The 13579-nt window shown below is 27.8% G+C and overlaps 2 protein-coding genes across 4 annotated transcripts; one reads left to right on the top strand and one right to left on the bottom strand.

The window, feature by feature from the left end:
- Positions 1–2492: 2492 nt before the first annotated feature.
- LOC149879092 (transcriptional adapter 1-like) lies at positions 2493–13574 on the top strand. Its single transcript, XM_090071461.1, has 10 exons — positions 2493–2670; positions 10295–10391; positions 10486–10522; positions 11416–11539; positions 11755–11846; positions 12048–12099; positions 12438–12586; positions 12793–12932; positions 13004–13130; positions 13297–13574. The coding sequence occupies exons 2-10, from the start codon at positions 10330–10332 to the stop codon at positions 13465–13467; spliced, it is 954 nt and encodes a 317-aa protein (XP_089927587.1). The 5' UTR covers positions 2493–2670; positions 10295–10329; the 3' UTR covers positions 13468–13574.
- LOC149879093 (uncharacterized) lies at positions 6408–11124 on the bottom strand. Of its 3 annotated transcripts, none has more exons than XM_090071445.1 (8): positions 11101–11124; positions 9097–9227; positions 8769–8941; positions 8542–8661; positions 8291–8461; positions 7695–8177; positions 7209–7367; positions 6408–6985 (listed from the first exon to the last, which is right to left on the bottom strand). In XM_090071445.1, exons 2-8 carry the CDS (start codon positions 9222–9224, stop codon positions 6561–6563), a joined length of 1659 nt encoding a protein of 552 aa, XP_089927571.1. In that variant the 5' UTR covers positions 9225–9227; positions 11101–11124; the 3' UTR covers positions 6408–6560. The 3 variants fall into 3 exon arrangements, with proteins under 3 accessions (XP_089927571.1, XP_089927570.1, XP_089927569.1); XM_090071444.1 differs by lacking the exon at positions 11101–11124 and adding an exon at positions 9959–10039; XM_090071443.1 differs by lacking the exon at positions 11101–11124 and adding an exon at positions 9389–9489.
- Positions 13575–13579: the final 5 nt, after the last annotated feature.

Raw genomic sequence — 13579 nt, 5'->3', positions numbered from 1 at the left:
ACGAATATCTCTTTTTTATTTGAAACTTTTGTTTATTATTCTTTAATCAATATTCCTGCTAATTTCTATTTAATTCTTTATTTCTTCTGATTATCAAAATTTTTGATCTTCTTTTTATCTTTTATATACTTATAAAACTCCTTGTTTATCAAAGTATTTTTCAATTACAAAAATTCTTTAAAATTCATCTTAAAAACTCTCTTATAAACTTTCATTTACTTTTCTTTAAAACTTCGTCTTTCTTCTCTTTTTGTAAAACTCTTTTTTGAGCTTTTATAGATTTTGGCTGTTTTCCGATTCGATACCTTTCATTAATTTATACGACCGGTTGATAAGTCTTCGTGTTTACGTCTTTTCCCAGTTGTTTTTAACTTTTCTTCTTTTCGTTTTATCATGTACTTACTTGATAGATTGATCAATCATCGTGGATAAGTCTTCTCCCGGTCGTTGTTTTTAACTTTTCTTCTTTAGGTTTTATCGTTTACGAATCTTCGCGATTACATTTTTCCCCAGTTTTTTTAATTTTTCTTCTTTCTACGTTATTCTTAATTTTAGGCTATAATTAAGTCGCAGCTGTCAAAGCTCAGTTTGTAATAAAAGGAAAGAAGATATGGAGGAGGCGTTGACCAAATTATCGAAAGTAGTTTTTGTATTCAACGAAGCTCATAGACAACTTAACAACGTCAAAGACCAGGATCAGGGTTTTCAATAAACAATCTATTTTTGGATTCTTTGATAAATATGAGTTATTAGAAGAATACAAGTTCTCTGCTAACCAGATGAGTAACATTGACAAAACAGGCTTGTCCACTGTTCACAAACCATCCAAAATAGTTGCTCAGAAAGGCAAACATCAAGTTGGTACACTTACAAGAGATGAAAGAGGTTTGACCACTACCGGCGTGTGCTGTAATATTTCTGGCGAATGAACAACTGCTAAAATAAAAGAGCACCAGTTGGTACTCTTTTTTTTTGTTGTTCAATGGTAGGAACATTTATTCAAGTACACAAAGTTGGAGAAGAGTAACGATAAACAAGTACTTCTTCTTTTGGATGGACACACTTACTCATACAAAAAATGTTAAAACTATTAAGCTTGCATGCGAGTATGGCATTATGTTATCTTTTCCTGCTCATACAACCCACTGTAACAACCTTAAGACATCTTTTTTTAAATGAAGAAAATTCGGATGCAAACCGACGGTTCCATGCTTGAATTGTAAACAACCGGCGCACAATTTAGGCGCTGGAGCTGGAAAAATGAACAAAAAAATTGGAATGTGGTGTTTGTAATAATTAGACGCTTATGTTTCAGATTAGTGAAAAAGAAAAAAAAAATTTATTATACGATGCAAGTTTTTAAAGATTTAGTTTATTTTACATGAAAGAATATAGGTTTTCAAATTTTCTAAAAATAAATAACAATAATATTAACACAAGTTTTGAATAACACATAAACTTTATTTATTTGATAAATCCTAATTTTTAAACGGATTCTTTCTTTAAGCAACCTTGCCCTATTTATATGTATATAGCACAGCAAAAATAATGGCAAAAATAGTATGTGAAATAAGGATGAGGTTTTCATTTAAAGCTTTCGCTACAAAAGTTTTGATCATTTTGATAAGAAAAGCAAACAGTACATATTTACGTATTTAAAATTAAATCACTAAGTTGTTGGCCCTTCTTTTACATGCGGAATATGGTTCATTATGAATTGATGAGAAGGAAACAAGCAATTACTGATTTTACTGATTACGAGATTTACTATGTTTATCTCCAACACGTCCTCAAATCTTACAGAGAGACAGTTCTCTTCTATCAGGATAACGAATTAAAGCCGTATTAAGGATAAGCGTCTACGAGTTCTGTCTCCTCGATTGATGAATTGTATGATTTGCAATCTAATGTTTGGAACGTTTTCCACAGCACTGGCCTAGATGTAGATAATCATGAAGATATAGAGTATTCTATTGAAAACTGTCGTTGATACAAAAAGATTCTTTCGTTAACACGAGAAGAAACTTATGTAAAACTTGTTTTAAATAAATTTCTGTTTTTTTAATAACATTACTAGGATTACAATAATTTTATAGAATAGGCGCACTTATCTTTGATTAATGTAATATTACTACATTCTGCTGATGGACTTTTCTATTTTTTCGCATATTTGAATAACGTTGCATATACGGCTACATCATCCATATACGAGATATATTGACAAAAATTCGTAAACAAAGTTTTGTGTAAGTCAAAAATGAATTGTTTCTGACAATAACTTTTAACACCAAACGTTGTTTACAAATTGTACTTCGAAATAAGCGGCATTTTTGTCCGCGATCATAATTTTTTCTGTTAAAAAATATATCTCTATTTGGAATAAACGAACTATCTTAGCCATATTTATATACTAATACGTTCTTAATTTGTAATCGAGCAGCTTGTTAAAAAAAAGAGATTAACTTAGGATTTCTAAAAAGCGAGAAATTTAAATGATTATTCAAGAAAGACGAAGTCAAACCTTCCAACATATAAATCGTACAAACACATTTTTCAGCATAATTATGAAACATTTCTTCTAATTACAAAGAATATTATTATTATTTTCATCATCTGTAAAGGAAATGATTACTGTTTTTGCAACAATACACTGGTATTCACTTAACTCAAGTAAGTGTGTCACTTAATTCAAGTAAATGATAGCTATTTTACAATACTGTCCTATTGTGTATAAAATTCTGTTTCTTGTCTTCAAAAATTAATCACTTTTTTTGAACTAATTACAAAAAAAAAAAAAAGTTTTTAGTTGTTTTTTTATTTTTATTTTAACTAAAATTTCATAAAAATTTCAGAAATTTTCATTCAAGTTTAACAAGCATAAAATTAATTACAACTATTTGACTTTTTAATTATCATGCTTTCTATTTAAATTTTTGAACAACTGCTGATTTAATATTATTTTAGTGGTTTTATTCTCCAAAAGCATCAAGTATGTTAATATTTTAAACTTCAATGCCCTATCCATGTGCTATCCTTAGAGCCAATTTCAGAAAATATAAAGTTGTTTACATATCCTTAGAATGAATTAAATATTGTACAGAGTAAGGCCCTAGTGTTAAAGCAGCAGTATATGTTTTTTCTAAAAAAGTTTTAAAAAAGCATTCTGTATTCACTTTTTTATATCATTTATATGACTGGTAATAACAAAATATTGTAAATTGATTTAATGGACTTTTGCAGTTTACATGACATCTAGGTTTTTATCCTTAGCTTCTTCATAATGGGGAATTCAGTCTTCCTGTCCTCATAAGAAAGAGAAGACAATTATAGGAATAAATTGTTATGAAGTTGTATTTTGGTTACAGTTTTTTTAAATCTTTTCCCTTTCATCTACGAGATATCAATAGTAAGATATTGATAAATTAAGTTGAAATCTGAACTATGATTATGATAAGATTACTACATTTGTGACTTTTTATAAAAGTTTTTTGTAACAATTAAATTACTAATGAAATGGATGAGATTTTTTATTTAAAACAAGTTATGGCTTTTATTTATAGTACTATTTTGATACTCTCTCTCATCTTGAGAGAACAATTTCATTTTTATAAAAATTTGTCTAAAAAACAAAAAATAAAAAAGTAGAAGTGAAATGTGGTCTAAAATAACCCTCTAAAGGGAGCAACCTAATTAGTAAGCTAATTAATTGATTTAGTCAGTATTATAAAAAAATATTAAGTTTCCAGTTGACTGGCTTTCTGCAGATGATTTGGTATCATCTAAGTAAAAAAACTGATTTATAAAGCAATTAGCAAGGGTTGCTTAAAAGCCTATTCTGAATTTAGCTTGGTAACTTTTGTAGAAATATTGTACAATCTAATGATGTAAAGATTACTACTTCAGATGGCAGAAAATATTTCATTCTTGTACACAAAGGAGTTGTTTGATTATTTAGGCTTCTATATGTGAAAAATTCGTATTGTTTAAAAAAATACACAGAAAAAATGTGATGATTTAAAGGCACATAACCAGCATCCTTAAAACCAATAATTGCTAAAAATATATCTGCATGAGCTGAAGCAGCATGCAGAAACCTTTTTTAATATAGTCCTCCAATTAGAAATATTGTCCAGAGTAGTTGGAAAGCTATTTACCCACCACTTGTGTATAGTAAATCATCAGTGACTTCATGAAGGAGATATCAAATAGTTGCAAATGATGACTATAACTCAGTAAAAGAAAAAGCAGCTCTGCATTGTGTAAGTATTCTAGGTTATAACTTCTAGATTTGATGCATCCATCAAGTAAAAAAAGAACCAGTCATTGCCAATGAATTATAATGGTTCACAAAATGTTGAAACCACTCCAGAGCAATACTTCCTCCCATAATAAATAATTGAAGTATTCCAATTAAACTTGGTGTCATTTAAATAATTTTGGAGGGCAAAGAATCAAATGTATTTTTCATAAAGCTTTATTAGTGCTAAATGCTTTTTTAAAACAAGTAAATACTTTTATATTATATTTTAAAACAAGTAGCTGATATGTTGAATTGATTGGGAAAAGAGGTTCTAGTAATAAAAGGAAACAAAATGAATTCATTTATACATTAAACAATAGATGAACTGGTAATAGATTCATTCAAGAAGTATGAAATAAATATTTAGAATTACATTCTAGTTATTGCAGTTTGATGTATAGAAATTCATTTTTCAAAAAAATTACTTTATTATGACTTTATGTTTGGATCCAAACAATTTTCCAGCACTATTTTACATGATATAGCATGTAAGTAGTGATTTTTCTATACTTGGTCAAACATACAAATACTTACCATGCCTATAACACAAGTGCCCTGTAAACAGTTTTTCAACTTTAAAAATTATCAAAAGTACTGATTAAAATTACTTGCAACAGCAAGTCTTCATGATAATGTCAGAGGAGAGGGAAAAATGGCAGGCTTTTTAACCCAAGCTTTTTCAAGTGAAATAGATTCTGATTATGTCATTAATATTGCTTCTTAAAAAAATAAACTATGAAATGAAAAACTAAATTTGTAGACTGGTTAGTTTTAAAATCCAAAATTTCGTTTTACATTTTAAAATTGGCATTTTATTGCCCTTTTCTTTTCATTGAAGTAAAGAGGACACAAATGTCACAAAGTAAAAACATAGTGTAGTAATTACTTTCCAGTCAGTTATTCCACTCCCTGTTATTTTAAGTAAATTGTTTGCTTTGTTACTTTTCCTTGCTACTTTAATCATAAAATGTTCAGTATCATTTTATCAGCTCATTTTCTTGTTGATAGGGTTCTAAATTATTTGATAAATAAAACTTCAACATTGTTGAATATAGTGAAAGCAATGTAAAAAAGTAAAGTACAGTAGAAAAGAGTAAAAAACAGTAGAAAATTAATGAGTAGCAACAACAACGTCATAATCAAATGCAAAACATCTGGACCCAAACAAGCAAATTCAACCAAGCTGCATGGATAAAAATAAAACAATTGGACAAATATAACATAAACTGCAGTGACCAACTAAACTCTAGAGGTTTTTTTCAAGGGCATAAATGATTCAGGAGTTTAATTTATTTTTTGTATTTTTTGGCAGATAACCTTTGGATGTGACCGAACATCAAGCTTTTAAAAAATAATTTTGTACAAAGATTACTTTTTAAAAGCTTGATATTTTTCTTCTTTTTAAACAAGAAACACTTAAAGGCTAAAACTATATTTAATTTCCCAAATAGAATGCATAAGTTTATAGACCAAGTAAAGAAAAATAATAAGAACAATAGGAACAATATTCATGTGGTTCGATAAAATTGCCTCAAAAATTCTGATGAAACATGAAAGATATCTTTTGTGTATGCAAGTTAGAAAACAAATTTAAATGAGTGCCAAGAATACAGTTTAACACAGATCTTCTGATTGCAATTAGAAACTTTTTTATTTGTTTGTTAAACCAGATAATTTAAAAAAATCTTTATTCAAGGTATTTTACAAAGTTTTTATTTGAGTTTGTGTTGAGAATTTATACAAGTAAAAGAGTTTCCTAAGATATACAAGAATGTACATTTATACATCTATAGAATGTATCATTTGTCTTCTGTCATTAAATGTTGAATATAAATACAGGCAACTTTTAAACAAAAGTTTATTTACAATCAAATGAAAAATAATTAATTATTTTTTTTGATTTTTGATAAAATTATGTGAATTAGATATGGATAATTGTTACTGGTTTTTTTTCTCTATTTACATTAATAAGTTAATACACACGTTAAAATATTTTAAAAAAATTTTTACTCCCCTTCACCATAATTTTATTAACAGTATATTGATAGACTTTTATGCTACCAACATTAAAAAGTAAGAGTTGTAAAGTCAAATAAAAGTTAAAAAGTAAAAGCAAGTGTTAATTTTTTAAAATAATAAATGGTATTTGATCAAGATTGAGAATCAGATATTACATAGTGTTAAATTTTATTTAGAAATAAGTTTAATGGCTGTATTCAATGGCTGATTTCTCTTGTGACAAGTTATCTTTTTTTTTAAATCAAAGTTCCTCAACAAACACATAAGGAGGTTTTTGATGTGCTGGAAGTTGTTTGCTATTTTCAACTTTCTCATTATTATCTTTTTTTGCCACCAAGTTATTCAAATCACTTGCTTGTTTAATAAGATTTCGGTTGAAGATTCTCTTCTCATTACTATCTTCAACATCTGATGAGTTGGTCTGGTAAACAAAATTTATTCTGCCGGCAGGTCTGTCTTTAGTTACAGTATTTTCAGTACTACGTGTACCCAGTGCTGAGTTACTTTGATCATGGTTTTTATTATAATTTGCATACTTTTTGAAGTTTGTAAAAGAGTTCCAGTGCTTTTCAGTACTAAATTGTGTTCCTGCGTACATTTCAGGCAGTTTGGTAGTTTGTTCTAATGTGTCAGGTACAAATGTTTGATTGTTGCAACCTGCTACTTCTAAAAATATTTAAAAAGGATAAATAAATATATCATAATGAATGCAAAATTTCCTTTAAACAGCAATCTTATTTCTTTTACATGATTTTGATATTTATAATGTTTGCAGTCATAGGTCAATTTTTTTTTTTAAAAAAAAAAACTTTTTTTTAATGTATGAATTTTAAAGTATGATACTATACTATTTTTGTTGTTGTTTTAATAAAGTTATGCACAGTCAAACCTTTTGTAGCATCTTTTTTATGGTTTAAACACTTCTTTTTATGAATGCATCTAAATGTTCCAGCACCCAACAAAAATCCAATTATGAAAAGTATTGCAGCAATACCACCAATAATATAAAGAATTTGTGGGGTTTGATTTTCTCTTGAAGTAGACTTTCCTATAAATAAACTTTAAATAAACTATAAATAAACTAGAATTTGGTATCTTTTTATTAAAAGATTGAACAGAAAATATATTTTATAATTAAATGTTCATAGCTTTTTAGGTGTATTACTATTATCTTTAACACAATAAACTTATTTTGTTTAAAAGAGTAAACTTTCACAAAAATATCTTCTCTTTTTTCTTGTTTATAACTGATTTTCACTTTCCTGATTTAAAATTTTACATGTATTATGCAACTTTTGTATATATTTTATATATATAATATATATAAAGATTAGCTAAATATATAAATATACATATATAAAGATTAGCTAAATACCTGTCTTTAAAAATGTATATGCAGATACATTATTTATAATGTAGGGGCATGAAATATTTATTTTCAGTATCTCAGTTGTTGAAATTTTAGACCATGGCTTTAAACATGTGCGTGTCTGCTGCATTTTACAATCTGCTGTTGTAAAGTAAACTACTTTAAAGTCAGAACTCCATGGTGAGCAAATATCATTTGGGCATTGAACGTCAGTAATCCTATTCTCTATATATTTTTCTGAGCCTTTTAAGCAAGTGCGATTTTGCTCAATTAAGCAAGTGTTTTCTTGTGCTTGGTATTTTTTATATTCTAGAGATACCCAATCTGTGCATTGCGCTACAGGACATTGTATTTCAAGCAGCCGAGTTTCTTTGTTTTGCTGCTTCAAAAGGTCATTTGTGCATGTGCGATTTTCTTGCGTCATACACATACCTTCTTTTGCTATGACTTCTCCACTTCTCTCCCACTCTGAACACTTAATGCCACAACCTAGTTGATAACAAATTATAAGGTCTAAGATTCAAGAAAGATGATTTTATACTAATTTTATACTTATATAAATATAAAACAACACATTTTATTAAAGATTTAAAAATAGCTACTTGAATAATAGCATGTATCTGTTTTACACAATTCGCAATTTCCTTTTTCCACATCTTCATCGGTACATATATACAGCTTCAATCTCATCTTGAACTCATCAACCTCATTTGTGTAGTTGCAACTTCCTCCTACAAGGTTAGTAGAGCTCTCTAATGTGCGAAAGCTTGTTGCTAGAATAAATTTGAACTTATAAAAGTATCACTTTAATGTGTGTGCAAATAAGTATGATATACATTAAAATTATTCTTACCAATGAAATGAAGTGTTTCGCCTTGATTAAATGGCAAGCTGTCAGAGCTTGTTACAGCAAAGGGCATGCGATAGAAATTTTTCATCTTTTGATCTGTGCATGAGAGGATTTTTCTAGATACTAAAAGTTATGGATATTTTTTTGAATTTTGTAGTTTTAGTTTTGTAGTTTTTCTATTTAAGTTGCTTTTAAGAAATTAAATGAGGAAACTAAAGAATTAGACCTACTTGTTGCATTACATGATCTAAACATGTTTTCATTTTCAACAAAATACATGTTTTCAAAGTATTGTGGTTTAGAGTTCTCTGGCAAGAGATATGAATGCCATTGTTTATCTGGACACATAAAGTTTACTTCGTCATTGTATTGAACTTTAATCGTAGGATCTTCACATGCAAATCTTAATTTAAAGAATAATGTGAGATTGTTAAGAGTAACTTTAGTAAAATATTTTATTTTTATTTTATTTTACAATATTTTTCTTTTTTTTTCAATTATTCATTTATAAAAAAAAATACTTTTTATTGAAGAAGATCTAAGAGCACTATGACTTACAATGGATTTCGTGGATCCCAAACAATGGTTGGATATACTATTCCACGCTCTTTTGTTTCACTTATAAATAAAATAAGTATGTTGACCCATCCAAGTAGAATTCTTTGATTGTAAGGACTTCTTTCCATGATCTAAAAAGGTTTACTTTTGATTAGTAATATGGTAGGATAATTTATTTTACAAAAACAGAAAACTTTTAATTTTTAGAAGAGTTTTATTAGATTGAAAATCGGTTATTGAAAACTCTAGTCTTATTTTTACAGAAACAGCACAACAATAAATTATTTTTTACCAAAAAATGCAACAGCTTTTGGTCAAAATGGTAAGCATTTTAAAGACTACCACATCATTTTAATGTCTATAGTAAGCAGTCTTAAACATAAACTTTCTTAAACATTTATATCAAAAATTTCAGTAATTGCATATATATATATATATATATATACAAATATATATAATTTTTTACTACTAATTTAAAAAAACATACATACATACATACATACATACATACATACATACATACATACATACATTTATATAAATGTATATTTTTTCAAGTTAGTAGTAAAAAGTAAAATAATTATAAGGTTTTTTTTTGTTTGTTTGTTTGTAAAAGCACAAATATTTTCTTTTTTTTTAATGAACTTCTTTTGTTATTGAATTGTAAAAGTGATTGTTAAATGCCATTAACAGCTATTGACCATCAAGCAATGAAAAGCTGTTGACCATCAAGCAATGAAAGTAACAATGAAATGCTGGTGATAATTAAGCATCACAATGAAAAAGCTATATAAACTGTTTAAAATAATATAAATACGAGAAATAATTAAGAAACGAATCACCCGAAAATATTTAAACTCACTTTGTAAATGATCTTAATAAACGGAGAAAACAGATCATTTTCAAATATTCCTTAATTAGCTAATAATTGAGCTAATATTTTTTACAGGAACTGCATTATTATGTGCATGGACTTCATTATGGCTTTTTTTTTTTTCTTTTCATTGTGGTTAATAAACGTTGTTCTCTTGCATATATATTTGTAAAATATATGTCATGTCATTAACAATTGATATTTGCATTTTTATTTTAGATAACAATTTAACACGTTATGTAATCTAAAATGAAAAATAAATACTTTGAATACAATATTCAAGATATTATTTTGTTAATTATTTTTCTGATGGTTTTTTTTTAGAATTATATACATATATGAATGCTTATGGTTTATAAATGGTTGATGTTGAAACAGCTCGTAGAAAGCTATTGGAGGCTTTGGGTGCATGCGCTGAAAAGTAAGGGGAAAAAAAGCGATTCGGTTACCTGAATATATATGGCGTTTTTCAATAGTTAATGTTGATCAAATAAAATGAAAAATTTGTTTTTTAGATATTGGTGTAACATGAAGTTATGGTATAAACAAAAGGTTGCTATTTCTGTTGTTAAATTCTCTTATTTCCACACGAGCTGCGTGCGTATGAATACTTTATACGAATGAATAAACTGTAAATTTTATTCAAATACTTCTCGATAAACAATATTCTTAGTTTTTTTCGCATTTTCAGGCAATTACATTTTTAAAGAATTCATTGATTTTGCCTTCGACAACGCCACATGTAATTGTCCATGCGCAAAAACAGGCGTGTCCATGTTTTTGTGAAAAAATTCTATTGATTATTACAGGGTGTTACAGATAGACATGTCTACTTTAGTATATAGATTAACTGTCATTCATCTGAGCTTAATGTTCACTGCAATTCATGTTCACTGCTTCATGTGTCTGCTTCACGTGTCTGCTCTTAACAAAGCGCTGTTCCAAAAAAAAAAAAAAAAGTAAATTGTGCCAAGTAATTAAAGTTTGAACGGGGTTTTCTTATCTTCAACTTAAACAATAGGATTTTTTCATGCTCCGTGCTTCCAGATGTATTTGGCTTTAGATTGTTTCGTTTCCAAAAAATCTAAATACAACTAAAAATTTCAAAAAAAAAAAAATTTCCGACAAACATTTTCATCACATTTTCACGCAAGCTATAAGTTTAAATGCACCAGAAAAAAAAAATCTCTTTGATTATTCGACAGTTTTCCGATAACATTTAAAGAGTCTGTTATTTTTTTCGTCATTAACTCCTATTTCCATACATTATGTTTATTTAATAGCGGTAGAAATTCTTACTTTTAATTAGATAATTTGATAATTATGAATAAAAGCTTATTTTCAAAAGAAAACAAATTAATTTTTGATTTAGTAAGTTTTGCATTAAAAGTTGTAATTAAATTGCATAATTATATTTAATAACTTCTTTACACGCATTCTTTTAGATAACAAAAGATGAGTTTGATACGCAAGCCTTTGAACTGCTTGGTCCAGGAAAGATTAATTATCATAACCAGTTTATTCTTTCGATACTTTCCAAATGTCAAAGACAGGCTGCTACAGTTCCTGGTAACTAAGTTTGTTTTAATGATAATTTTTAATATAAAATAATGGATTTCGACATAGTAATATATACTAATATAACAAATTCTCTAATTTATTAGCGTTAATTTTTTCAAAATCTTTATGGGAAAATAAAATGAATAATGCTGCTTTTTAGTAAAGCATCTAGTTCTAACTTTATGTTAACAATTGATGTTTGACTTGCATAAAATTTTTTATAGTTTTACAAAGCAAGTCTTCTCAAAAAAATTCATCCAAGCCTCTTCATCATAAACCTCGAGTTAAAAGATCTGGCACTGGTTTGCCAACCACTGTATATTGTTTGATTGCTTTTTAATGTCTTTCGCGTTTATCATTATTTAATTTATTAATTATCAGTAAAATTATTCTTTGTTTTTTTAATTTATTACTGCCCTTTAACGACTAGCATCATAAGAATGGAGGCCAGCGGTTTAAATATTTTTGTGTGTACAAATTAGTAAGACATGATTTATATCAAGAAACTTTTTTCCAGGGTTTTCGTCCTAATGATCCTTCGGAATTTATTTCACCAATTTCCTCGAAAGTAAGTTCGACGTTTTTTATCCTTTTTTTTTAAAAAAAAAAAGTTTTAAGTATTGTCATACGTTTAATTGTAATATTAAACTATTTTATTATTTTCATTTTTTTATGTATTCATATTGATCACTTTGCCGGTTGCCATTTAGGGTAATTTTACACTTATTATATTTTTAAATTAGAGAATTCCGTTTTATTCGAAAAAAAATTTTTTTTTTTTTTTTTTTTTCGTTAAACGGTTTCCTTTTCCCTTTGAAATCAAAACTAATTTTTCTTTACATTTTAACTTAAAAGTCTCTGTTCAAACTTTTAAATCGGCTTTTTGATTTGTTACAAAATTCTTTAGGAGTTCATCAGGACTTTGTATTATGCTCTCAGGAATTAGTTCTACCAGATGTTGCAACATTACACGGACGACTATTTCTTGGTGCATGGGATGTAGGATTAGAGTCAATTGCTGATGATGTTGCTCCATTGTTAGCAGCTGCATTAGAAGTAATTTGTGGAACTAACATTACAATAAGAACTTTGTTACTTTTTATTATTACAGCACCAGGAGTTTGTTATTTATCTGATAAATATTTAACAATAATAGTAATACTATCTTATGTTGAGAAAACATAATTTTTTTTGTAGTTTTCAAATATGATTTTATCTGTACATTTGCAAGTTTTAAGATTTTTTTTTTTTTTTTTTTTTAGACTCAGTTAAAAAATATATTAACCTTATGCGTAATCCGCAGGAAGAGTTCGGCCGTAAGGCCGGGTTGTCACTTTCGATATCGTTTTGGAGTAAATAATATTTACTCTGAGTTTCGAAATGAGGAATCACAGTACGAGAGGTATTTCCTAATAAAATCCAGAATCATTTTTTGAACAAGGAAATATTTTAACAACTTTTTACTTTACTTAGTAAGGCAAAAAAGCTTCGCACGTGCGACGTTGCAGAAGCAGAAGCTTATGCAAAAATGGCGGCAAGCGATATTGCAATTCCAGTAGTTGCTCCAATCTCGCTGTTTGATCTGAGGGATACCATTCAGGTATGCATTGATTTTCTAGTTTGAATTGCTCTCGTTTATCATCGATTAAATAATTTGCTCTCGTTTATCACCGATTAAATAAATTGCTTTTAAGCTTTGTTTATACTGTCTATTTCATAGTTACTATGATCAATTTATCTAATTTAATTTATAACTTTTTTTAAAGACATTCAAGTATATAATTCCATCGCACACTGTTCGCGCTGGTTGTATGGAACGCATTTTTAATGAACTGTGGTACCCAGGTCAAGATGAAGTTATACAAAATCAGGCATACATTTTTGAAACACGCAAATTGCACGAGAAACTGAAGCAGCAGCGCGGTTTAAGAGTTTAGCATCCTGAAACGACATGCAAAATTGTTTCAGACCATAAGTGCTAAAAAAGATTATTGTTGTTATGTAGTCATGGTTTTTATAAAGACTCATTAAGGCGTATTAGTCACTGAT

Source organism: Hydra viridissima, unplaced genomic scaffold, assembly GCF_058129835.1.
Source record: "Hydra viridissima isolate aposymbiotic clone 2 unplaced genomic scaffold, HvirCarnegie_v1 scaffold_14, whole genome shotgun sequence".
Classification (NCBI taxonomy): Eukaryota; Metazoa; Cnidaria; class Hydrozoa; order Anthoathecata; family Hydridae; genus Hydra; species Hydra viridissima.
The sequence above is the reverse complement of the archived record's forward strand: the minus strand, read 5'-3'. Positions and strand labels throughout refer to the sequence as shown.

Excerpts from the sequence above, each read along its gene's own strand:
- LOC149879092 (XM_090071461.1), top strand. The coding sequence starts at position 10,330 with ATGGTTGATGTTGAAACAGCTCGTAGAAAGCTATTGGAGGCTTTGGGT. Across the intron at positions 10,523-11,415 it reads AGTTATGGTATAAACAAAAG|ATAACAAAAGATGAGTTTGA; the intron begins GTTGCTATTTCT and ends GCATTCTTTTAG. Across the intron at positions 13,131-13,296 it reads ATCTGAGGGATACCATTCAG|ACATTCAAGTATATAATTCC; the intron begins GTATGCATTGAT and ends CTTTTTTTAAAG.
- LOC149879093 (XM_090071445.1), bottom strand. The coding sequence starts at position 9,224 with ATGGAAAGAAGTCCTTACAATCAAAGAATTCTACTTGGATGGGTCAAC. Across the intron at positions 8,178-8,290 it reads AGATACATGCTATTATTCAA|GTTGTGGCATTAAGTGTTCA; the intron begins GTAGCTATTTTT and ends GTTATCAACTAG. Across the intron at positions 7,368-7,694 it reads ATATACATTTTTAAAGACAG|GAAAGTCTACTTCAAGAGAA; the intron begins GTATTTAGCTAA and ends GTTTATTTATAG.